General features: G+C 44.0%; 1 protein-coding gene across 5 annotated transcripts in view; it reads left to right on the forward strand.

The window, feature by feature from the left end:
- Nucleotides 1-26,145, forward strand: part of FRMD4A (FERM domain containing 4A) — a 367,278-nt gene that overhangs the window by 130,350 nt on the left and 210,783 nt on the right. Inside the window, exon 1 of one of the 5 annotated variants that reach the window (XM_071734086.1) lies at nt 17,486-17,646. The exons of the other annotated variants lie outside the window; for them this stretch is intronic. Coding sequence (XP_071590187.1) covers nt 17,581-17,646 — 66 coding nt within the window. The 5' untranslated portion in view covers nt 17,486-17,580. Of the gene's footprint in view, nt 1-17,485; nt 17,647-26,145 lie in introns of those variants that run through there. 5 annotated transcript variants of the gene reach the window in all.

The following is a 26,145-nucleotide window of genomic DNA, read 5'->3' on the forward strand; positions in this document are numbered from 1 at the left end:
CTTGTTTTTTTTTATATATAATGAAAAGGATATAGTTCCCCATTCTTCAACCCAGAAGCCATCCCTTACTAACAGGGCTTAAGAGCAATGCTTTTATTCTACTGCCTGGCAGGTTTTTGGGGGGAGCTTTTGGTACAGGGGTTTGACAAAGACCTGGATGCAGGATGCTCCACTGCTCTCAGCTGTTCCTGCTTCCTAAGCTGTGTTGTGAACATTTCTATCTCAAAGCTACTGAAAACAGAGTATTTGCTTATGAGAAGTGCAATCGTATCTGTCAAAGTCTATAAGACTGTAGTCCCTTATATGACATAATAACTGCACAAACAGGCACTGAAGCTCCAAAATAGAAAAGCTTAATTGGTTTGCTTTCCCAAGGAGATGCTGTGCCAGACAATGAAGTACAACAGCTTCAATCTATGCTTAACAATAGCTTCCTCTATAAATAGGGTATTTTTAAGAAATGGGAAGAAGATTTGGGGTAGAACTAGATAACATTTTTCAGATGAGTAGTTTATTCACTAATAAATGCACTTTCAGGCTGACTGAAATTATACAGACTCAGGCTGAATTCAACTGATGTTTTCTGCTACAAAAAGGGGAATGCTTTTATTCTAGACAAATCAGAAAATTTTTTAGCATTTCAATGTGAAACATTTGAATCGCTCACTGAAGAAAACTCTTAGAATTCAGCTTGATTTAATTTTTTTTTATTTTGAAAAGCATGCCCTCAAATTGAATTAATTATTCTATTTTTGATCCATCCCAGATAAATCCTTTCAGCTCTATAGCAGGGAAAGTAAAAAATTTAGAAGGGACTTTCTTAGTTTGTTCCCATATGTCTGCTCCTGGGCTTTGCTTTCTTTTCCCAGTGGCTTGGGAGTGTGAACATGATGTACAGCTGGTGAGCTTGTCTTTACAGCTGATAAAGCAAGTTACACCAGGGTCATGTTGGAATGAACACTGGATACAGGTCAAGTACATAAAATACTTCTCCTCCAGTGGCTTCATGTTACAGACCTGATTTATATTTCTAGTGCTTGTGGTTGAGTTTGGAGCCTGGCATGGTTACATGCACCCTGCCCAGCCAAGCTTGAAAGTTCCTCTTTTCTCAACTTGCTCACAGAAGGTGGGGAAGAGGTGTTAGAATCCGCTTTAAAAGCCAGACTTTGATGGAGGTGACACCAGTGGGTCTCGCTGCACTGAATGCATTTGCTGCCTGTAACCTGTGGAGAAAAAAAACTTGCTAAAATTATTCTCGCAAAGAGGAAAAATATGCTTTTTCCAGGCAATCTAACGTTTTAAAAGTCTAATGAATAGTGGTTAGAAAGTGTGGAGAAACTATAGCTTCTGTCTATGGGTCACAAAGCAAGTTGCAAGCATTGTCTGAGCATCAGAAGATAAAAGGGAAGAGATGATTCTGGGCCTGATTTTCATAGAGGTTTCATGGAGAGAGTATTAAAAAACATCTAAGCAGATTAAGTGCACATAAGTCCCCTTAAAAACAATGGGGTCTAGGCACCCAACTTTCTATTGCTTTTTGCACATCATATTTAGAAAGGAGATGTTTAAAATAAGCAGCTTCAGTGTCTAATGTATGTCCTTAAATAGACTGTGATGTCCCTGCATTGCTCTGTAGTCTACACAGGGTGTGGGAGGGAAGGGAAAGCTGCATCAAATCCTGCTCTGGATCCCACTCAGCAGGACACTCTCTGGGACAACATGATGTAACATGACAGCTCTGCTAGGTCAATCCCTGGTTCAACTCCCCCAATACTCAGCTACACACCCTGAGGAGAGGGGAAAAAGAAGGCAAGTCTGGAGACACACTCCCCCAGTACATCTTCCCAGCCTAGAGTTCATCCACTTCATATTTAACAACCCTTTATGGACTTTTCCTATATTAATTTGCCTCATTATATATTTCCAACCCACTCATGCTACTGGCTTCCTCTGCACTGACTGGTGATACTTTCCCTACTTTCACCAGGCACTATGCAAATGAGAGCTTTTTCTTGTTCTAAATCTGCTACCTCATAATGTCATTGCACAGTCCTTAGTCCTGGTGTAATAACATAAAATATTTTTTTTAAAAGAATAATCCTTCTTTATTCATCATCTTTGTGTCCTTCATGTTTTTATACACTTTGATCATATCTTCCCTCTGTCATCTTTCCCAGCCTCAATGCTCCTTATCTCTTTAGTCCCTCTGCATAAGAAATTGTCTCCTACCTATACAGGGATGATGTGGCTAAACCACCTTAGTGTGGTTTGCTGCATCAGCCAGGGAGGGAACATTCCCCTTGGCCAATACTGAGGTTGAGGTGGCACTTAAGAGGTGTTGGAGTGTGCCCAGTGCCAGGAAGAGCAGGGAAGGGAATGGAAAAAGTTGTATTCAGGTGGCTCTGTGGATGAAATGGATGAGAAAAGAAAAGAATAAGCTATTTCAAATACAGTGGAGTTGACTTTCCAACTTTACAGCAAAAGGATAAGAGGTTTCTTCTGTCCACAAATAGGTTATCTTGTGATTTTGATGACTCAGTCGTGAAGGCAGCACTTGAAGGAAAGAAAAAAAAAGACCTTTCCAACGTGGGACAACAGTTGAAAAAGGGAGATAGTAAAAAAAAACCACAATGGGTTGCAATAGGTGAGAAGTGAGTGGCAAAGCATGTCCTAAAAAAGCAAAAGAACCATACTCAAGATTTCCTCTGCTGTCCTCCTCCATCTGCTCAGCTCTCTGCCCTCTGGGCTGCTGAGGCACACATTTCTCTCTCTTTTCTACAGAAAAAATCTTGTGCTGGTCACAGAAAACATCCCACCACAACTTCGTCAAAATTTGTCTGTTCATCCTAAAACTGTGAGTCTCCTTTTTCCTCAACATATGTATTCAAGAGCATCATGAAGATACATATTTAGGTTAATTGCAAAGGGAAACGTTCCTTGTATGTGAATGTCTCCTCATCAAGTCAGTGAAAGTGGTCACAAAACCAAGGAGTAAGCCACGTGCTTTAAAGTGACTGAATTATCACAGATTAGCAAGTTATAACCATTAATTTAAATTTATACATTTTCTGTTCTATTATAGTGTGCTGAAAGCATGAAAATATCTTCAAGATGATGACTGGTAATCTGTTAAGCTACAATAGCTTCAGCTCTTCCAGTGCATCTCCTTTCTGGAGGCACAAGCTGTAATATTTAATGCAGGTTTAGCCAGTGCCAGGCAGCTGCTGCAGTGACATAACTAAAATTTGCATGTCCTTGGTGCTCTATCCTGGCTCAAACCAGGACATTGAGTCAAAGCACAACAAAACAACCTTTTGAAACGAAGAAGACCATATATTTTAATGTCCACAGACCTCAGAAAGATGTTTGGAAGAACAAATGTATGATGTCCTTTCTGGAGGGGTTAAACACTTTGTGTGCCTCCCACCATTCACATCCAGGGCCAGTCCAGTGGAGATGCAAATGTCAAACCCAGGCAAGATCCTATCCTTGGAGGGTCTCAAGTGCCTCCCAGAAAGGCTGAGAGGTTTTACCCCAGCCACAACCACCCACTACAGACCTTGAGTGGGATTTTCACACACTTCAGCTCAGATTGAGTTGAAGATGTTTGTCAGACAACCCCAGAGCAGCAAAGATCTCCAGGGATGTGCCAGCCATTAGGCTTCTTCCTCTCACTTTTTAGTGCATGTAACATCTCTGTGCTGTATGCATTTTAATCTTTGGAGACCTCTCAAAGCCCTGTGCCACCAGCCTTCCCCTCTGCCTCTCCAAACCCTTTGTACCCATCACTATCAGTGCAGACATGGCCATATATAACCACTGGGGACCTGCTCCATTGACAGTGATGAGCAGCTCAATTTCCAGGCTGCTTTTCCCTCTCATATCTGTGTCCCCCCTTCACATCATGCTGCTGCCCATGGCTTTCATGTGGGGACATGGATCATCTCTCAGAGCAAAGCTGCTCTCAAGGCTCAGAGCTGAGTAAAGCAAGACAGTGCTCTTTGGGGCACCCCCTCCCTCCTGACTTCCAGGCAGGTGAGAAAATCTTGTAAGGGAGTTAAAACACTAAGGTACATGGCCAGGATGATGAAAAGAATGTGAACTTTTTAGTTTTGTTCATGTCACTTTCCTTAGGATGATGAATAAACCCAAATATCCTGTCTCATACCTCTTCACCTCTCTGTTTTCCTCAGCTAAACAAGAGCAGTCTGGAAGTGTTGCCTGTCCATATGTTAGATCTGATTGCTGTAGGAGGAGAGATGTACCAGTGAGGAATATATGATCTTATTTCAGCTCTAAAACTGGTGTTCTCCATTGCTTTGGATTCATCAGCTGGACCTGTGGGGCTTGATACTTATTTCTATGATGCAGAATGTGTACAAAGCTACAGAGACAGCAATAAAACCTTTCTGTAGGTGTCTGAGTGACACCTTATCCCTGGGGATAAGGTCTGCTGAGCTGAGTGCTGCAAGTGGCTTCTTAGATGTGGAAAGAGAAAAGAGGAAGATGATTCTGTGAGTAAACATTTCCAAGAGAGGAACCTCAGGAGATCCTGTGGCATAGCAGAGACCATAAACACCTTCACTTTATTAATAATTAATTATTATAATATTATATATTATATGTATAATATATAATATTATATATTGTATGTATAATATATAATATTATATATTATATAATATTAAATAATTAATGATCTCTTGGGTTTTTTTAAGGAGGAAGAGGGTTATCTATACCCTGCCTGGTGTCTGGGCTTTCCTAGAGTGCAGGTCTCTAACAAAGGGCACATCCCTGTTACAAGTGTTCCAGGGCTGAGGAAATTAAGGAGCCTTCCTTGTACCTAGATTTGAAACAAATTTGCTGTGGGGTTTAAACCTGTTTTTAACAAGAGTCTGTAGCCTGCCAAGTCTGGTGAGAGATCAGCAGTTTAATTATACAGGCCCTGGCTCCCTGCTTTCCACTAAGTGCCTAAAAAACCTCCAAAGAGGCCCATTACCTTGTCTCTTTTTTTTGGTTTGGTTTTTGTTTGTTTTTTTTTTTTTTCCTTGTACATTAACTAGGCTGTTCAGAGCAACATAAGCACAGATGCAGGATGGGTGTTCCCTTGTAGAAGTCTCAGGGTTTTATAGCTAAGTGCCTCCTGATGGATCTGTCAGAGCAAACTGAGAGCAGAATCTGTCACCCCCTGGAGCGCCCATTACCTTTATGTCCAGAGTCCCTGCAAGCACTTTCCATTTGTCCCCTCTTGAACTCACCAAGGAGAGTACAGATTCTCTCAGATGAAATTCTAACTTTGAGAGAGGCAAAGCAAGTAGCTGGGCTGTGGGCACAAGGATTTGGGGCAAAAAGCCTCGGCTGGAGCCTTCAGAGATGTTGTAGGGGATAGCCAAGTGCTGCTTCATTTGGGAAGCAGGGGAAGGGCAGGGAGAAAGCTGCTGAGAAATGTGTGACATCCAACCTGCTGGACTCTGAAGGGCAGTTTGGAACAGGGAGCCAGGAGGAAGAAATTTCAGTCAGGGTTTTTTTGTGTTTTCCAGTTGTAGGTAACAAATTTATTAAGGATTGTGAGGTCCCATAGTGATGAACTCTAGACAACATTTTTTTTTTGTCTTTCCAGCACTGGCTGTGGAGAATTTTGAGGCAGTCCTGCTTCACGGATGCTCTTCAGAGGTGGGGAATGGTTTGTGTTCCTGGTGCAAGTCCATCCATGCACATAGCCACTTAGTCCCCATGATTTACTAAGACTGAATTGGCATCTCTGGCTTCAGCCCTGCTCTGTTCTCATTTACACCCCCAACAGGGCTTGGGTCTCACCCTTTTATGTGTTAGAGCCTGGTTTTGCAGTAATGATGCTGCTAAGGAGTGTAGGGAGAAGGTATCCTGTGTTTTGAACAGGTATTTTCTTGATAAATGCCCTTATGACTCAGAAAAGTAAGAGTTTCTGCATCCCCTATGCTTTTGTACATCCACAGAGCAGAGCTGGGAAAGGATCAAACCCCACCAGGCTGCTGTTGTCTGTCTGTTTTACCTAAAATACTTTAAAAAGCAAAGCAAGAACATCTGCTCTGCAGGCAGCACAGGAAACCTTGCAAGGATGTAATGGAGTGTAATCAGTGACAGATTTGTCACCTCTATTCCATCAGTGTGGAGAAACTGCTGCTGATCATTTCAGCAAAGCACAAGAGAGAGGAGACCACTGCCTTCTCAAGCTGGTTTTATGTCATGTTAAGCCAGGCTTCAGTTTCTGGGATGGAGAGAAACACATTTCTCTTTGGTCTCTTTATTATTTGTCCCTGGGGCTCAGCTCACGTTGGGGTCAGGCCAGGGTAGGGAGAAGGTGTAAGATGGAGAAGTGACACCACTCAAGATGTTTCAGTCTCCTCAGTGCCTGATTTGTGTGATCTGATGGTGCCTCCAGAGGCAAGCACCCTACAGACCTGGGACAGGAAATTCATTTCCCCAGAGAGTATTTTCAGGGATGTTTTTTGTGTTTTTTACCTGGCATGGCTTTCAATCTGATCACCAGAATCATCCAGGAAATTCAGTTAATGCATCTTATGGGTTCTGTAGGAACTTTGGCAAAGCTTTGGACCCTTCCAGCCTCATTTGTGTTAAGAGTGTTGGTGGACTTTTTGGTGATGGGGACACAGGAAGAAGATGTCTTCTGTCTCTTCCTAAACCAAACACCATTCCCAGGAGCACCTGCAGTGGCAGGAGTATGAAGTGGCTGAGCCAGCCAAGGTCCTTCCCACCTCCTTCTTGCTCCCAGCCCATGCCAAGGCTTTAAGGAGGGCTGTTCATCCCACTGAGCTGCCAAGCTCCCCTCCAGGAGACAGCTGAAATCCTACAGCATAAATGGCCTTTTTTTGGAAGTTCTTGTTGGTCTCCATTGACCATGGACAGTCAGGAAACGCTCCTGTAATCCCACACTCTCCCTGCAGGCAGCATGGTGAGGATGAGGTGAATCTGGGGGAAATAGACATCAGGTCCCACTCCCAGAACCCTGCCCTAAGCCTCAGTTACTCCAATCAAGGGATTGTCTGGCAATGCCAGACTCGGTCTGAAAACAGGTGATGTTTTATCCTTCCCCATGAGTGGGAAAATCATTAAAGTACAGCAAAGTGTAGGAAACTAGGAGACAACAAAAAAGAACCCTAACAGTTGGGGGTTTTTTTGTTGGGGTTTTTTTGAGTTCCATAGTTGGAGGCTTTTTTTTTTTTTTAGCAAATAAAATTATGCTGAGCTCTTATTCATGTTTTTTTAATGCCTCAGAAGTCTGCAGTGTCATTCTCCTGGATTGGCATCCTAATTCAAAGTGGAATACATAAAGCCAAAAGGAGTGTGTCAAGGAGTTTCTTTGGCTTTCATCATCTCTTTTTTCCATGAGCAGGCGCTTGTCCTTTTTTAACTGACAAGAGATGTGTAAAAAGGAACAGAGGGAAGGGCTTGGTAATAAAATGTTAAAGAGATTTTTATTATTATTTTCAGTGGTAGCAGGATAGAGCCTTTATGCATGGAATATCAGCTCAACATTCAACAACCAAAACTTGCTCTTACTGAGCTTCTAACAACTCACTGCAACATATTTGCAGTGTTCAGCTATTAGGACAAATTAAAAGTTATTGATAGATGCTGTCAACAACTGGACCTACACGGCAAAAGGAGCTTTATCTTTGAGCAAAATAAGGATATGAAAAAATACACAAGGATGAGGAGGAAGCTCCCACGGCTCTGCGGAACCCCACGGGTGCCGGCTGAGCTCTGGGTCTGTGCACCCCTGCCAAAGGTGAGCTGCTTGCACCAGGGTGGAGTTGGGTGCTTGGGGTTGCAGGGGGCTAGGGTGGGGGAAAAATTTAATTATGGACTTCTGTAGGAGCTTCTCAACATGGAAATCTTTTCAAGATGCAGGAGGGAGAGGGATAGAGTGGAATGGGGAGGCAGGGACCACTTCCCTGAGAGATGGAGACCTCTAGGACATCCTCTGATCTGGTTAAATGAGAGGTTGAATTCACTACATTAAGGCTAAATTCACTAAATTCATGCTAAAAGAGTAAGAGGGAACCCACAGGGGCTGCTGAGAGTGGTAGCTGGGAGCAGTCTGGAAAAATGCCCTCCCTAATTGCCATCCACACAGAGGTTTCTGCTCAGACTGCCCTTGGAGAAACTTCTTCCTCTTGCTGACTGTGTACAGAGCAGCTGCCTACAGAGAGGGGTTAAAATCACTGAGAATCTCCCTGCTCCCCTCTCTGCCATGTCACCTCTACAACAATTTGTCATGTGCACATTTTAAATTTTCAGGACATTGCTTCTTCTTCAGTAACCAAGCTCTGTTATCTAAAAGCTCATGCATCCCATAGCAGGAACCATTGCAAATGTTTGTCAGTGCTCAGCCTTACAAGAAATACCAGGAAAATACCCCAGTGTTGCCTGAGGACAGGCTCTGTGAGCTATGTCAGATGTGAACTAGAGGAGGAAGGAGGCAAGGGGATGCAGAGTCTGGTGGGTCAAGTGTTTCAACACTTTTAGGTGTATTGGATTTTTCTGTGTCTCCGTGTATCTCACTGTGGGTGAGTGATAGCTGAGAGCATCATACCCACCCCATCAGGTGGGTTCATTTTCTTCTGCTTGCAAAATACCTGGGGATATCAGAGCGAGGTGGAGAGTGTGATGGAGAGTCACGAGGACTCCAGCCACTTGGGTAGCACAAAGGATGAGGACCACTCTTGTCATCACTGGGGCCCCAACCCTCTTGCAGTGCCAGACTCTGTAGAAATACCAATAGCAGAATTACAGGCCTGTATCACCAGGGGACCATAAACATCATTTTTAATTAACTGGCTATTCTACAGAGGAGACTTTGTGCAGTGCTGCGAGACATGGAACAAAGTTCAGCCTGTCCCTGTGACAGAGCTCCAAGTTTCCTCTGCTCTTTCCCAACCTCACGCCAGCAAACAGATGTGCTCTGTGCCTCCTATTTATGCATGCCCAAGAAATTAGCACCCCGTTAAGCTACACAATGCAGTGCATTTATTTTTACTCCAGTGTGCTGCAGCTCTTCAGTGTTAACTCCGCACTATTTCTTACTGGATTTAAACCCAGGCTAGGACTGAGAGCAGCTTAAATCAACAGCCTATGAGGGTACAAATTTTGTTCAGCAGAACCAGTGCCTGTAGCTTAAGACAAAGCAGCCCCCAGTCTGCAAGATCCAGTGTATGATCTAGATCCAAAAGGCAAAGGACAGAGGAGGAAGATTTAATTTCCAAATACCTGAAGGTGGGACTGAGATTTGTCTGCAGACCCATTTTAAGGCAATAAACAGCTATATTTTTATCTCCTGAATGTGCCTATTATTTCAAGATCCCCCCCAAATGAGTGAAAGTGACATGACAAAGCAGCACTGTAGAGATCCAAAAAATGTATAAAAGCAATTGATCCATTAAAGATGCAGTCCTGGGCATGCTCAGTCTATTTTTAATCATTTAAATAATCCAGCTGGCTTGCTGTATCAGGGAAGCTGAAGAGGGATCCCTCCCAGCAAGTGAAATAATAGGCTCATGTGGCTCAGTGGCATCTGGACAACTCCAAGTGCGTTCCCAGAGCACTGATCTCCTGGGGAAAGGGCATCACTGCAGAAACCCTGCCCAGAAGGTCACCTTGAAACATGGGGGATCCTGAAGACAAAGGGATGATGCTTTAGGAAAGCAAGAGGAGAATCCAGCATGTATGATGGATTGTGAAAAATTAGAAAAGGTGGAAGTTTCTTGATAGTTTTCCAAAAAGGACATTTCCATCACTGTGATTTGCACCAGGTTAATTGTGTTGCAGAGATTGCTACCATGGGAGGCAGAGTTGAATATTCATGGACCAGCCAGGCTGGAGTCTCTTTATTTCTCCATGTTGTCTGTGATCACAGCCCTCCCTTCTGGGCTGAAACAGCCAAGACCCATCACCTGGGTGGCTGAGCTGAGCATTGCCCTTTCTGTACCCAAGACAAAACAGCTCTTCCATCCTTGGGTGGCTTGTTTGGCCCTGGGGAAAGTTTAGAAGAAAGAAAACTTGAGGTTTCCCCTCCCTTTTCCAAAGCAGCCTTTAAATGAGAGTGTATGTGAGGAGGAGGCAGATGCCTTCTAGCCAGAGGATTGCTTTCAGGGCACTCAGTTAAATCATGAGAAAAAAGCAGTGTCTGAGTTCTGGAAAGTCAAAGAAAGAGGGACCACCCAGTGCAGAAAGCAATGCAATGAGGGCAGTGAAAAAAGTCAGACAGCAGCTGTCATGCCCAGGAAGAAGAGGAGATGCTGGTGTAACACATCAACAATAAAACAGGAATTATAGCCATGATTTTTAAACTTGAAAGCCAAGTGCTCTATGACACCTGGGACTCTTCAGAGGCAGGGTGATCCAGGACTCCATTTCACTGATGCTAAGCTGGCTTCATAAACCAAACAGAAATATCCGTGTTGAAGGCTGTTAAAAGGCTGGGCTGAGCCTTGATGCTAAACCTGCCAGGGTACCATGACTCCTGTCATGGCTTTCCTTCTGCTCAATACCTCAGGCCTGCTGGCTCTGCCCATCTGGGGACTTTCTTATAAAAACGTTTATCTTGTTGTGTGGAAGCAGCATTTTTTCTCCGTTGTGGAGCTGTGTCAGTCCCACTGTGGGCAAGAGGTCAGGAATGGGACTCCCACTCTCATTCTTCATCTGGCAGTGTGAGCCAGCCCCAGCCTGGCAAAGCCTGGAAGCTGCCACGATGGGGATGATTTCTCCATCCCACTGCCAGTAAGGAGATGGACAGACAGGGGGGATCTCAGCTGGCCCATTGAGCAGCCCATGGACATGCTGTGACCTTCCTTGGTGGTGCTCTAAGTACCTGTAGCCATGAAATTTAGGACAGAGAACTGCTCTGGAAGGAAAGACAAGTTTGTAATTGAGGTTGCCATCACCAGCCTTGGACCTTTTCCTCCACAAATTGTCTCTCACGTTTGCCATCAATAGGAGAGTTACTGGTCAAGGTAGCTGCCTCTCCATGGGGTGTCATCACTTTGGGACAAAGCAAAGACTTGAAAATAAAGGGCAATAAACAAATATCAATCCTTCTTATTAAAAATTAAACTAAACAATAATAAACTAAACTAAATATAAGCATACCTGCTGTGAGAGGAAGAGTGCTGGAAGCTGCAGGTTGGCCATTGGTCAGCAGCCAGTGCCAAGTTCTTACATTAATTCAGCATTCAACCTTCCATGCAAGCCCAGCAATAGCATCTAAAGGTCTGGTGGCTTCATGGGGTCTCTGACATACCTGTCATATGGGGATCAAAGTAAGTTGAAAGTTCATGGGAAACTTTGTTTTGCAGAGCCTGGAGTTGGCTTTAGGCATTTATGAAAATTCAATAAAAACTTTGGGTAGATTCTCACATGGAACTGAAACTTCAGAGAAGTAATTGTAGTGTGTCAGAGCAAAGGTCCAGGCAGTGTCATGTGTCCAAGTGTGGCCATGAGTGATGGGGAGAGTGGAAAATAAAATATGCATGATAATTTCCCTGGATATTCTGCCACCTTCCACATATTTCCAAATCACAGAATTTTTCCTTTGGGTATCTTTCTTTTTTTTTTTTTTTTTTTCATACCAAAGAGTCCAGTTTGCTTACTTAGTAATTTTTTTAAAAGCCTTTTTTTATTTATTTTTTTTACATTTAATCATCTTTACTGCCTTCCCTAGAATTCTGCCCATGATGTCTGTATCTTTCTGGAGATAAAGGGATCAGGAGACATAATGCAAGATCCAAGTGAGCCCTGGGTTTATTGAGTGGCAAATGAATATTCTCGTTTGCTTGCCCCATGGTAATTGTTAATATTTGATTTGCTTACTCCACCACTACTGAGCAATGAACTGACATTTCATAGAATTATTATAGTATAAATATCTTACTCCTGAGTGAACCCAGAGCCCATAATTTTATATGCGAAGTTCAGAACATTTTTCCTGCCATAAAAATTACTTCACATTTGGCTACCATAAAGTTAATTTGCTGTTTTATTGCTCACTCATTTAGTCTCATCACATCTACCTTGTTCTCACTCGCCTGAATGCCGTGGTGTCACCTGCAAACTGTGCTCCCTCACTGTTCACCCCTGTTCCCCAGTTGTCAGCACATGTCCTCACCAAGAACCATGGAGAAAACCAAAAGGCCATCTCCTTATTGCCTTGATTACACAGAATAAAGGTTTGCAGGACTCCTCTGGAGATATTCTGTCATAGCTATGTCCCTTCAGATGAAGTTTCTGCATTTCTTCCTGGAGCAGAACTTTGGGGTTGGGTCATAGGCTGATCTTTAAACCTTTGATGCAGCATTAGGTTTCATTCATTGAAAACCTATCACCAAGGCCTTCAGGTGATATTAAAAGTTATTACAGGATGGGCTTGACTTACAATATCCTGGACCCAGGTGAAGGCAGATGGTTGCCACCTGGAGCCTGCATGGGATTCACACTTAGCTCCAGATTCAGTGAGTTACTGCAACCCAACCTGGAAGTGTCAGGTGATGGGTTCCTAGATCCAGGATTTTGTGTGAGAAGCAAAGCTGAAGGTGGAAGGAAGACTTTGAAAGCTGATGTTTCTCTGTCATCCAAGCTTACCAAGAGGATGGGACCTCCCTCTTTACCTTCCATAAAGACAACATATCAATGTTTTCTTGCAGCAGACCTCTTATTTGCTCTAAAGAGGAGAGGGCATAGAAAAAATTGTGTAGGAGACCAAAAGGACTCATCATCAAATGCTCACTTTGATTATTTCAAGCAGAGAAGTTCATAAAAGTTCTCCACTGGTTGGGTAGAAACACATCTCAGCTTCCTGCAGCTGAGCTGCCATCCCATCCCACCCTGTGGGCTGGCAAAGGAACTGCCCCAATGTGCTTTCACCTATATTTGCCATACATATATGTATGACATATGTTCACAATCCACAATTATTGAGAGCTTGACCCCTTGGCTAAAGCAGTGGAGGTGACCCAGTCTCCTTTTTCTGGTGAGGTCCATGACCCAATCCTAGTTTTTTCCCTCATACAAGAATAATCTGCTTGCTCTTCATCCCAGATGTCTCAGCTCCCATCTTTGCAAACTGGACTGCCCCCAGCATAACATCCAGGGAATAATTAGTCTCAGATCTTCTTCCTAACCCTTTCTTGTCAGTTTTTGGCTTTAGTCTATAAACTTTGGGCTCTATTTTTACACCCCTGTCTTTGTAAGCCAGAACTTGCAGCATAACCTTTTCCAACCTCACTAACCACCTTGACCCCTGTAACTCTTCTAAGAAATCACTTCTGGTACCTAGTCTGTCCCCAGATAACAGTTCAGCTTTTGAAAACCAGCATATTTTGCTGAAATATAATTTCCAAATATCTCCATTTTTCAGCTCTCTTCTGATATCTTATTCCCAAATGGTAGAAAAAAACTAGGAAGGAAGTGAGGGGAAAATGTGGGTGGAGAAGAACATCCTGTTCTGCACAAATACCCTGGTGTGTTGTCAGATGGATGCTCTGCTTTAAATAGAAGAGGTCTCATGCTTGCAAGGGCCAAACTAATAAGTTCTCAGGGACAAGAAAAGATGGAAATAATGATTTAATAAAGTGTTTGGACTTAATTGCATTAAAGAATCAACCAAGTTTGAGCTTCTGGTTATCGTATACGATTTCATTTTTGTGTGTCCCTATAATGCACATGCACAGAGGGTTTAGGAATAGTCCCTGGGGAGCTCAGTCAGATTTTGTTCTTGTTTATTATATTTGAGAGGCTATTTCCATAAAAGAGGTCATCTGGGGTAAGCAAATTTAAAGTGAGAGTTAGAAGACAGCCAGTGGGATAGATTCAGAGGTCCCTAAGCTTTGGTGTGTTTCAAGTTATTCTGCTTATATCTGATTTTGTGACTCTGATTTCTGCCATCCACTCTTTGCAAAGGGTTGAGTGAAACAACTTTCTGCACTCTGGTGGTCTTTTTTTAATTAACCATCAGTATTTGTTTACTGCAACCACATCAATTGCTTCAACTATTACTAGAACAAGGAAACTTTTTTTTTTCTCATCTTCCACATTTTCTATACCTCAGAACTTTTCCTGTTGTGCTTTGCTTTGAATCTTAAATCTTAGTGAAATTTGAAAACAAAAATTCGAAGAGAGATACAAAATAATTTGTGGTCTGGGAGTCAGGAAACTTCCACAGGACTTATTTCAGGAAAGAAACTTTTTATAAAGATCAAGAGCTTTTTCCCCAGACTACTGATCACCTCTGAAAACAGATAATATTTATTAGCAGGAGAACAGCTAAAACATTGCAAATGCAAGAGTCTAAGAGCTGGTATATCTCATATCTCTGCTATTTATTGTTTTGATAATGGAAGCCCTGCCCATGTAAAGCTGAGCCTGGTTGAGAACCCATGAATCCATTCATCCTCCTTTCCATGGCCAGTGGACCACGTGGTGGTTTTAGTGCCAGGTGTTTCTTGAGCAGGAATCAGGGAAGCCATTATGTGTCCCCTTAAGCCATTTGATTGTGCCTGACACTCTTTTCTCCATCAGTTTTGAAAGAATCTTGAAATTCATCTTTGTGAAGACAAAAATGAGCCTCTGTTGGAGTCAAGGAGTCTGTCACATGGACACTGCATTCTGACCCTGGAAGATGTCTCCTGTTGTTTTCCCTGTGACCAATACAATGCAGCTACAGGGACAGTCAAGGGGCACAAGTGACGTGGTTGCCCTCTGCTATTGCACAGAGGGATCCTACAGAAAAGGATCTTTAATTTCATATTTCAGTGTGTAACACACAGCCTTTGTGCAATAAATGGGGTGGGAAAAGGAGAATCAATCACATGGTCAGTTCTAGTAAAGTTCTTGTTGTGCTCAGAAGGGATGGACAGTAGTGTCAGTGAGAGGAGGACAAATGCATGATTCAGTCCTGGTGGATGTCTCTGGGCTCATCCAGACACAGCCTGAGCACTGGATGCTGTGGACCAGAGGTAAGGACCTGCAAGGGGACAGCCAGATGTCCCACCCTGGTCTTGAAACCATGGCCCTATGCAGCAGTGAGCAGTGCATGCTAACTCACTCACCTTAGAAATGTTTTGGTTGGACAGAACCTATAAGATCATGGAGTGCAATCACCAACCCAGCACTGCCAAGTCCACCACTAAACCAAGTCCCTAAGCACCACGTCTACACATCTCCTAAATACCTCCAGGGATGGGGACTCCACCACTTCCCTGGGCAGCCTGTTTTGGTGCCTCAAAAACCTTTCAGTAAATAAATTGTTCTTCATATCCAATATAAACCTCCCCTGGTGCAACTTGAGGGCATTTCCTCTTGTTCTGTCACTTGTTATTTGGGAGCAGAGACCCACACCCACATTGCTACAACCTCCTTCCAGGCAGTTGTAGAGAGCACTAAGGTTTCTCCGCAGCCTCCTCTTCTCCAGACTAAACCCCAGTTCTCTCAGCCACTCCTCATAAGATTTCTTCTCCAGACCCTTCACCACCTTGGTTGCCCTCTCTGTACCCACTTCAGCACCTCAATGTCCTTTTTGTAGTGAGGAGCCCAAAACTGAACACAGGATTCAAGGTGCAGCCTCAACAGTGCCAAGTACAGGGGGATGATCACTTCCTAAATCCTGCTGGCCACACTACTGCTCATACAAGCCAGGATGCTGTTGTCCCTTTGCATTAAGATTTATGATTCAGCAAGTTTCAACCACTTCCAATGTAACACCCTCTGAACTTATTTCTCTGGGGTTTGACCCATGCCCATTAAAACACCTCCACTCAGACTGACAAAGGCAGAAACTGTATCAAAGCCTTAATGCAAGGGCAGCATGTGGATAAAGAACAGGCTTTCTCTGCAGTAGACAAACTTCCCATGCTGGGTTTATTTCTGGAGCAAATAACCTCCTCATATGTGAATGAGAGTTGGTCCATCCAGAAAATAAATTATGTGCCTTTCTTTGCTATTGAAACTATCCATCATATCATGTCTCAAATGGTCTATCATGTTGTGGTCTAGTAAAACTCAGCCATCAGAGGCAGCTCCTGTTCAAATGTTGATGCTAGATGCCTGAAAATGTGATTTCATCTATAAGTCTGAGGACATTTAAAATTTATGACTAAAACTCCCTCTAAGCTCCATCAACTCTATCCATCTCACAGCTCTATAAATAATACCAATCTTTAGTTTCTGAATCCTTTAGAACAGCCTTGAAGGGTTGTTTCCAATGTCTGGAATACACACGTGTAAGATTTCACTCTTAGATTTCAGATGTAGGGGTATATATTAAGTAAACACAAAAGAGTGTGGCCAAGTAATTTGAACATCACAGAAGGCAGTCTGGTCAACTTGAGGCTGTCTAGGATGCAGGAGTCTCTGGCACCACTCCTGGCTATATCAAGACTTCCATTATTTCTTCTTTTTGCTCCTCAGTTTCCTTTCTTCTTGGTTCCCAGCCAACATTAGCCAAAATCCTTGAAGGAACCCCAGTGGGTTTAGCTTCAGTTGGACTAGGTCCACCAGTACTTTACCACTACTTGCAGGGCTGTGAGAGCAACAGCCAAAAAGTGCTAAGTAAGCAGAAATGTCACCTTCTCTCCATTGGGTTAAGTAGTAGCAGATGTGTGGAGGAAGAAGAAGCACTTAGAACCATGCTCTAAACTTTCTATAAGTACAGTGAAAGGAAAGGTCTAGCCCTGAGAAATGCTTGGCATCCTGGTCAGAGATGCTGCAGAGCTGAAGGTCTTGAGTGGTGGGAGAACATTTCAGAGGGGATGCCAGGGTGTTCAGACACTCAAACCCTGCAAGAACATTTGAGGTTATTCCTCTTCATACATAACCTCAGCAGTCCCCACCATCGTCTGACGCCTTGGGGAGTGGGTAAGGGAATCTATTAATACCCTCTAAGGAAAAAATTAGCATCCAAACAACTTTTGTTTCCTTGTTTTTTACACGTCTGTGCTGTCCTCTGTCACCAGCCACAGCACAGAGCCTGATATGCTCTGACAAAGAGCTATTGATGGGGTGCTTGTGTGAATTGGCCCAGCACTGGTCACAGCCAACTTCTGTGGGACCTGCTGCCCCGTTTCACAATACACTCCAGTGTGCTGAGCCATTTATGAAAGGTCAGAAATGAACAGAGAAATGGACTGGAGTCAAAAACAAGTAGTCCTATAAATATCAGTCGTAGTCAAAGGCAGTTTATTCCATTCCTCCCCTCTCTCTCCCTCTGTGTGTGTGTCTCTCCCTCCCTCTGTTGTGGTTTCCCAGATGTAACTTCATGTTTCTGACTGGGAAGGGAGGGCAGCACGCACATTGCAGCTTCTGCTCCCATCTTGCACACATGGAATAATCCTCAGTCCTGCTCACAGGACTGACAGCCAGCACAGAGCCCAGGTATCATCTGGGCTCAGATGTTAGCTTTTGATTTCTTGGATTTTCTTTATCTGTGAGAAACTCCTTTGCTGCATTTTGAGAACTATCTTTGGCCACAGACGGGCTGGATTGGGACTCCTGAGGGTTCTTCTCCATCCGGAGCTAATACTTGAATTCACAATGACTTTGGCAGCTAAATTAGAGGATATTGAAGTGACTCTGGAGCACCTACTAATGGATGTCTTTGTAAGTAAGCTACAATTTTCTATTTAAAGTGAAATGCTCATAATCCAGAATGCAGTATGCAAACTTAGTGGTGTATCCAAGTGTTGCACTGAATTAGTTCCTTTACCGTTCCTGGTAAACTGTGTGTCTGATTTAATTCCCTTACCTTTTCTGGTGAACTCTGTGTCCAAGACTACCAATGTGGTGTGGTATAGCCAAACCCTCCACTGCGAGCAGTAACATGCAAAACTAGAACTGTGTGACTCCAGGGCAGGATGTATTCTGTATTGGTTTTGTGTCTCCTCTACAATTTTGATGAAGTACATAACAAGTAGGAGATATTTGGTCAGTTTGAGGAATATGCCTGTATCTTTACTCTCTGAATTCAAACGATAAGAAAGAAAATGGCTTCTGAATAATCAGGAGGCTTTTTTTGGCATCTCTTAAATGAAATGCTTCAGATTTCAGGGTCTAGTGATGAGGAATCTTAGGCATCAACCACAAGAGTGAAAAACAAGAGAGCTTGCCAGCTTTCTAGCCCATGGTCCAGTTACTGAGGTGTCCATCTGTGCTGTGAAATGGATTCATGTGTCTCTGGGCTGGCATCACCCTGCAGCACTTTGGGAAGTGCCCTGTGCCCTTTCCCACAGGTTGCTGAGATGAAGGGAGAAGAAAATAGTTGTAAACTTCCCTGTCAAAGTTTCTGCATAGGGTATAAAATACTGAAATATTCTTTGTGCTGCAAGATTTGAATCAACCTAATGATAATTTCCCATTCTGAGTTCAACTCCTTTCCCCACCTCTGAGTCTTGTGCATCCCAGAGAAAATCCCTAAGGATTTACATCCCCACGACAAGCAAAGATGCAACATTTACATCTCATGAGCACAGCATGCTGTGAAAGCTGCTCTGTGTGGGAAGGGGACAAGGCTTGCTTTGGACTATTTGCAGTTGCTGTAAAGTAAACTTGGCACCACAGTCACTCTTCTTCCATTTATAGCTTAGCATCACTTCATCCAGCTGGGTGCTTGACACCTGGGAGACTGAGAGCCTCCATGGGGCAGGTGTCACTGAACAAAGGGCTGTTTTAAGGATTTTGTGGTGAGGGAGGTCAAGTATCTGTCAGTATCTGAGAAACCGCTGAGATCTAGAAAGTCAGAAACCAGTCTAGGAACTCAGCTGATTGAGTTGATTGAGGATGAGAGAGGCAAAGCTACAATCCTACATGTGTCTGATCATGTTTGGATGGTGTGAAAAGCCTCCTGCCCTGTTGGGAAGCACCCAGACCTATGAGATAGGTCAAAGGGAATGGTTTCGTCTATGGTTCTTCATGCCATCATAAGCACTGTTTTGGAGCTTTGTCTATCCTTCTGTATCCTTATTCTTGCCTCCATACCAGTGTCTTTCCTCATGAGTTTGTGGATTTGGGGTTTTTTGTAGTGAATGTGCCAGTAGATATGGCCCAAATTCTCCAGAGTTTCAGGTGAAACCAATGGATCTTTTCTCGGGTTGTTCTTTTGAACTGATCCCTCAAATGTGCAGTTCCAGAAATGCGCATTCCTGTGAAATGTCCCCATCTGGGACAGCTGGAATGTGGGGCAGGGACTTGTCTATCTGGTGCTCCGTGGTGCCAGGACACAGCACAGCCCTGTCCCTGCTTCAACCCCCTCGTCCCTGGGGCTGTAAGGCTCAGGGGAGCATGTCCAGCCTGCACTCTCACTCTGACCATCAGGGCTGTGAATCTAATCTAACTTCCCTGCAAATCAAGGAAATAAGTTGGGTTTTTTTTTTCTTCTTTTCCCTGATGAGTGACCTGTGTTTTCAGCTCACTGGGCTCTCCTGAAAAATACCTGGGAGTTATGGCAGGAAGAGTTTCAGATAATCTAGTCCAAACATTCCAAATGCAGAATTGTTTTGTCTGACATGATCAGAAGCAATTTCCAGGCTTTACTCATACATTGCCTTGCCTTGCAGCTATGTTTGGTCTTAAAACACCTGTCCATTGAGCACTGTTAAAATAATCTCTACTTGTGGATACAGAAAATGAAATATGAAACTCAAGATGGAGGAGGGGAAAACATAAAGCTTTGGCTGTTATAGACCTCTCTAGCAGCTGGGTTTGTCAGAGGTCATTAATCCATTACCAAGTTGTTTTGTCATTACTGGCAAGACTGATGCTTGGGTGAGGAGCATGGGGCCAGGCTGGGCTGCAGGCAGGTTGGCTGCCAGGTACCAGGACCCTCCCAGGAATGATCTCAAAGCCTGCTCCATGCCATACATCTTCATCCATGTCAGCTTTATTGCTGAAAGAGTGAAACCATCTGTCACCATAATGCTCCTCTTCCAATTCTCCAGTGCCCTCCACTGCTCCAAACCAGGTGATTACTTCCAAAATTGGCAAATTGTGATCTGTGGAGCCTGGACTTGTCTTTTTTTTTCCTTTGAAGAAAGTTATTTTCAATGCTTGTTGGATTGCAGGGGCAGTAACCCATTCCCAGACCAGTGGAGCCCAACAAAACACATTTTAATAGCTCATATCAAGCCTGCAATCCCCTTTTATTACAGTGTAGAGAGAATGGCTGTTGTAGACAGCAAATGAGAAGTAGCCAGCACTTTCTAAAGAAAAGTGAGCCCTAGTTCAGCTGAGACTGACCCACCTAGATGCAATATGTCTTCTGCAGGGATACAGAAAGACCATAGCAGTGGGCCAGTTTTTCTCTGGACAAGGTTTTTGGCTAAGCTGTACTGCAGGAGCTCACCTGGAGTGCATTCAGCAGAGCATCATAGGGAAGGTAGCAAGGTAGCAGGACTTGGCAGCAGGTGTGTTTAACACTTCCTCTGGAAAGTTAATATTGCCCAGGAACAATTTTAGTATGATTTTTGTTTTGGTTTTTTTTGATGAGACTGGAGATTTACATCCACATGGCATGAGCTGCCACTTCCTTCCCCGCCACACCATCATCCCTCTGTCAGAAAAGCATCTGCTGCTGCTCTGACACTTCCTCTCCCCTGTTACCAAAGGGTGTTGGAGAGCTTTGCTGGCTTTAACCAAGCAAAATAAAAGGGAAGCCTCCAACATGACATTTCATAATCAGCTGTCAGCACCCCTGGGCTGCCACCAAGCTGCTTGATGGGACTTGGCTGCCTGGAGAAAGGCAGGGAGGAGGCAGGGGCCAGAGCAGGGTGGCAATGAAGGGACAAGTTCAGCAGGTCCCTCAGGTGTGCTAAGGGGAAAAGGAAGCCTGTGTAAGAAGTCCAGGCTCTGGATCCTTGTTTCACTGCTGGTAAAAGGCATCCCTGAGCCAAATGCTCCTCGTTTCTGGGCACACTGATTATTCTTGTGCCATCCGTGTGTAGACCTGTGAGGTACACCTCAGGACCAACCTTGCTGACTTCCAAGCCTTTCCTTAGGCACAGCTTTCATGATTCATCATGCCCAGCATGCCTGGAGTTCTTTGCCTGGGATGTCTGGGAAACAGGAGTCAGGTGGGCTGCAGAACCTGCCCTACTGAGGGATGGTTTTCCTTGCATTATGGATGTGGCTTTAGACCTGGAAGACATAGCAAACAGGCAAAGGGATAATAATCCTGGTGGAAAAGTGAGCTGAAACAGTCAAACATCAGCTGGCCTGAAAAAAGAGATAGCCTTCTGAAGGCAGATGTGAGGGAGCTGTTGTGGATGTCCCAGGAAAGAGATTCTTAGATGAAGTCACAGAATCATGGAATAGTTTGGGTTGGAAAGAACCTCTAGAGGTCAGCTACTCCAACCCCCCTGCAGTAAGCAGGGGCACCCTCAACTAGATCAGGTTGCTCAGAGCCTCATCAAGCCTCACCTTGAATATCTCCAGGGATGAGTCCTCAACCACCTCCCTGGGCAATCTGTTCCAGTTGTCCACTACCCTCATGGTAAAGAACTTTTTCCTAACATCCACTCTAAATCTACTCTTCTCTAACTTAAAACCACTGCCCCTCGTCCTATCACTCCAGGCCCTTGCAAACAGTCCCTCTCCAGCCTTTCTGTAGGTCCCCTTCAGATACTGGAAGGTCAATATTAGGTCTCCCCAGAGCCTTCTTTTCTCCCAGCTGAACAACCCCAGCTTCATCATTTTCATATCCCTCTTCTGGACCTGCTCCATCAGGTCCATGTCCTTTCTGTATTAAGGGCACCAGAGCAGGACACAATGCTCTAGGTGAGGTCTTACCAGAGCAAAGTGGCAGAATCACTTCTATCTGTTGGCCACAAAGTCCTTAAACCATGAACACTGCATCCCTGACCCACTCCAAATACAACCTGACAGGGAATTCATTTCCAGTTGCTCATGGGACACCAATCAAAACCAAACATGCCAAATCCACAGCACATTCCATGGAGCCATCCACATTCCTGCAGACATCTATTGCCACAGCTGCCTCCTCAGCCTCCCTCCCACTACACTCCACAGACAAATATATGTATATATGCACATACGTTTGTGTGTGCATATAAAAAACGTATATTATATCAATTTTTAAATGTGTTTGTGTATATATATGTATATATAGGAGACTACCTGATGAAAGTGACATTTGTGAGGGCTTCCTGGCATGGTGAGGGGCTGTGGTTGCTTTGCCCTGGATAGACAGCAACCAGGGCTGAAATGAAAAAACATCTGATTTGCTCTGCTCCAGCCTCCTCCATCACCCTGAGAAACAGCTGCTCTTCTCCTGCTTCACATTGTCAAGTCCTGGCTGATTTAAAACAAAAATAGCAAGGATATGAAATTAAATCTCCATTTCTAAGACCATAACAAAGTCAGAGGAAGCCAGAGGAAATTACCTGGGATCTTGCAAGTATTTTGGCTCACTCTTCTGCCAGCTAATGAGGAACAGAAATTAAAGTTTGAGTCAAACTCCTGTATCATTCCCAACCTAAATTTTGTGTATTTGAAAGAGGAAGAATCACACTCTAACACTGGAAAATCCAAAAATAGTGGTCAACTTCCTTGCTCAGAGCTGCCAAAGGCACAGCTTGGAAATGGAGACTGCACCATGAGATGAACAAAGCCACCATGTCCCAGTAGGAATCTGGAATGGTGGCTACCAATGACCTTGTATTTCAGCTCTTAAAACTGAGCTGCCAAGAGAGGGCATTTAAGTGACTTAGATCCTTATTAATAATTAAGAAACAGAAGAAAAAAAAAAAAAAAAGAAAAAAAAAATAGCAGCTGTGCTAAGTGGCAGCTCTTATCATTTTACAGATAGCGAAACTGAGACAGGGGTACATGAAGTCATTTGAGCAGCACCCTCCTATGTCCTCCCACTTAAAAAGACATTTTTACTGAGGACAATCTGAGGAAAGGAGTACAGAAAGATGGTTGTGATTAACTTGCTTTGATCATCACTCGCAGTCTCCATTCCTGCTGCAAACAGACCTTCTCCCTGTCAACTCCTGGTGTCTGTGTTACATTTTTCTTAATAACCATTGCAATAATAAGACATTATCAACATGCAAAGTGATCCATTAACCTCTATAGCAGCAACAAATTGTGTGGCCCTGCCAGGCTACCAGGACTTTCTAATGGAAGAGCAGGCAGCAATTTGACTTGCAGCAGTCACAAATCATGCATAATGCAAAAGCGTGGGTCCTAACCCCACCCTCTGCAATCTAATGGCTATGCCCATGTGTTTATTTATCAGAAGCACTTCTGAAGCAGTTTCTAATGGGTTTCTCTCTGGCAACAGCAGCATCCTCCAGTTTATTCTCAGCATCCAGTTTGCAGGAGATTTAAAGCCTCATCTTCCACCACGGGAGTCAGCCTGAGTTTTTCCAGCACAGTGGGGAGGAGAAGAATAAGGATCCTTGACCTTCATTAAAAGCTGAGGTTGCTCAGCGTGATTGTGGCATTAAAGAGGTCCAGTTAGGTAGCTGCCTGTCAGATTTTTCTGAGACACTTCTGAACATGAGAACACGAAAATGATTGTACCAGGTCTTTTCAGTGAATGATCTAGTCCAGCATCATGTCTCAGGCAGCACCAGACACCAGGAGTCTGCAGGCAAATGTAAGAACAGGGAAAGTACATACCCACAGTCCCCTCAGTCATCTTCAGTTTGTTGTACTCACTGGTTGCCTGACCCAGCAGTGCTGTCTTTGAATTTAGCAACCCACAGTAGAGGTTCTTTAATGCATTTGTTGAGTTATTTCTTGAACCCAGCCCAGGGTTCCTAGGCACAGATGCCACGAAGTGTCCTGGAGCAGAAGAAAAGCCACAGTGTTATGCTGCAGCCCTGTGCACAGTGCCATCAACTGCAGATAACTCCTAACCTCACTCCCATGAGAGTCAGGTCATGTTGTTGACCCTCAGAAGGCTTTTGTGGAACACAAGAGCTTTGTGGAGCAGCCTAAGCTTGCTCTGCATTCGGAAAAATGCACAAAAAGAAGACGGTGAGAATGAGGAGCTGGGAGCTCGAATGCCAACAGGGATGTTAGGTAGGGCAAGGAAATTAAATATAACGACCAAGGGATGCAGCAGAACTTTTGATAGCTGGAGACATAGACCAACAGAGCCCAGTTAGCAAGCTTATTTTATAGTTAATGGGTAAACATTGATATTTTAGGTAATATTCATCCTGCAGTAAAGTCAGTAGCTGGAGCAGGTCCAGCGCCTCAAATGTTGCAAGTGCTCATTTCTCTTCACTGAAGACAAAAGGAGTCCAGATGATAAACTCAGATTAAAGCAACCAAAGTTAGGAGAGGTAAACACCACTTCAGATATCTCCAGTGTCTGAGGTAGGGTGTTACAGCTTGGCAGACACAGGAGAACTGAAGCAATTAAATATAAACTGGTAGGAATTACAGGGAGTGACTCCCAAGGCTGTAGATCCAGAGAGTCATATGAACTTTTCACATTTCACATTTCTTAATCCCTCCATATAAATCTACAAAGAGCATACCCAAACTGGTTCTGTATTTTACCAATGTTAGCAGTTCCTCTTTCAGCTTTGTGCAAACATTTTGCTCCTCACTCAGAGAAAAGCCATCATTATTCCACGCCCGCAAGACCTCAACTACAAAACAAAATTTGCCCGAGAGGCTCTTTACCAAGCCTGGCAAGGCTTAAAAAACCCCCTCATAATGTCTCCTAGGGATCTTCTACTTCTCTCCTTTCTTTAGGGACATGTTGGCCTCTCTTTTATCCATGTGGCTTTCTCTTGGGGCAACATAACTCTCTCTCCTTCCCTCTCATAAATACATACACTCTCCAGGAATATATTAAGATTAATCAAAGTAGTGTAACAAAGATGAAGTTTAAAAAGAGGGAAAATTACACAGAACAAAGAGGCATTTATCTTCACAGTGTTTGACATAGTCCATATGTCACATATCCTGTTTAAGCCTTAAATCTAGCTCAAGGCTGAGCACCTTCTATTTCTGTGCTGAGCAAACCCCTGTTTCTTCAGGAACTGAAGCAAATCAGAAGTGCTAAGCACAACATAGGAATAGTCTGCTTGCATTTTTAAGACTGGATGCTGAGTTGCACCAAGTATTTGCACATTTCTTGCACTCACTGGGATTTCCAGACTTGAGACCAGATCCCTGTTAGACATCTTGCACAGTCATACCCCAGCTGAGTGCAGGACTGTTACTGTATGCATCACATCCAGACCCTGCTACACATCCACGATGTGGGAATGTACTGTTACTGCCAAATATCTCCTCTTTTGTTTATATAAACCCTGGAAGTCAGAGGTGGCCTCTGCGATCCCTTCCTGATGTTTACAGGAGCGTGTCCCCAGGGCAATGGGGTCAGGCAAGCTGCCTCCCTAATTAATGACTGGCTCTCTGAGTTATGTGGGAAAAGAGCAGACCTACCCGGGCACTAAAACACAGGGGAAATGTCCTTCCACCTAGAAGAGGGGCTATTTGCTCTTTGCTTCTGTTCTTCTGGCCAGGGTTTTCCAGAAGCCCATCCACTTGGATGCACAGAGGATGGAAACACTTTTCCCAGCAAGGACATTACACGGGACAATGGGTGGGGAGGAGAACTAGAGTGGGAGGGTGGCTGCTCCTGGAGGATCTGCTTGGTGATAGCAAGGACAGAGGAAGGCTCCAGGTTGCTCTGTCCCCTTTTCTGAAGGCATTTTCTAGGGTGACTACATGTGTGCCATAACTTTCCCTAGAGGCCATGCCTGCTACAGCTTTCAAAAACAGAATAAGGGTTCTCTGTTTAGAGCTGGCATGTTTTGTTTCCTGACACTTCACCATGTTGAAGGGGCTTCCAAACTGTCAGCTAAATACCTTTTCTCAAGGATACATGATTAATGAGTTACCAGAGGTGACTGCTTCTGGAGTCCCATGGACATACCAAGTGTGTGGCTGTTGCACAGGTTCTGTAGACCCCTATCCTCCCTCCTCAGCTATAAATGAGCAGGACCACTGCTCTTTCCAGCTCTTGACTGGTTCTCTGCTCAGAGCTTTAGAGCAGTGTGACCTTATCTTCTGTCTACTGGAGATTTTGCTAAGAAGCTGCTGACTTGATGGGTG

Source organism: Heliangelus exortis, chromosome 1, assembly GCF_036169615.1.
Source record: "Heliangelus exortis chromosome 1, bHelExo1.hap1, whole genome shotgun sequence".
Taxonomy (NCBI): Eukaryota; Metazoa; Chordata; class Aves; order Apodiformes; family Trochilidae; genus Heliangelus; species Heliangelus exortis.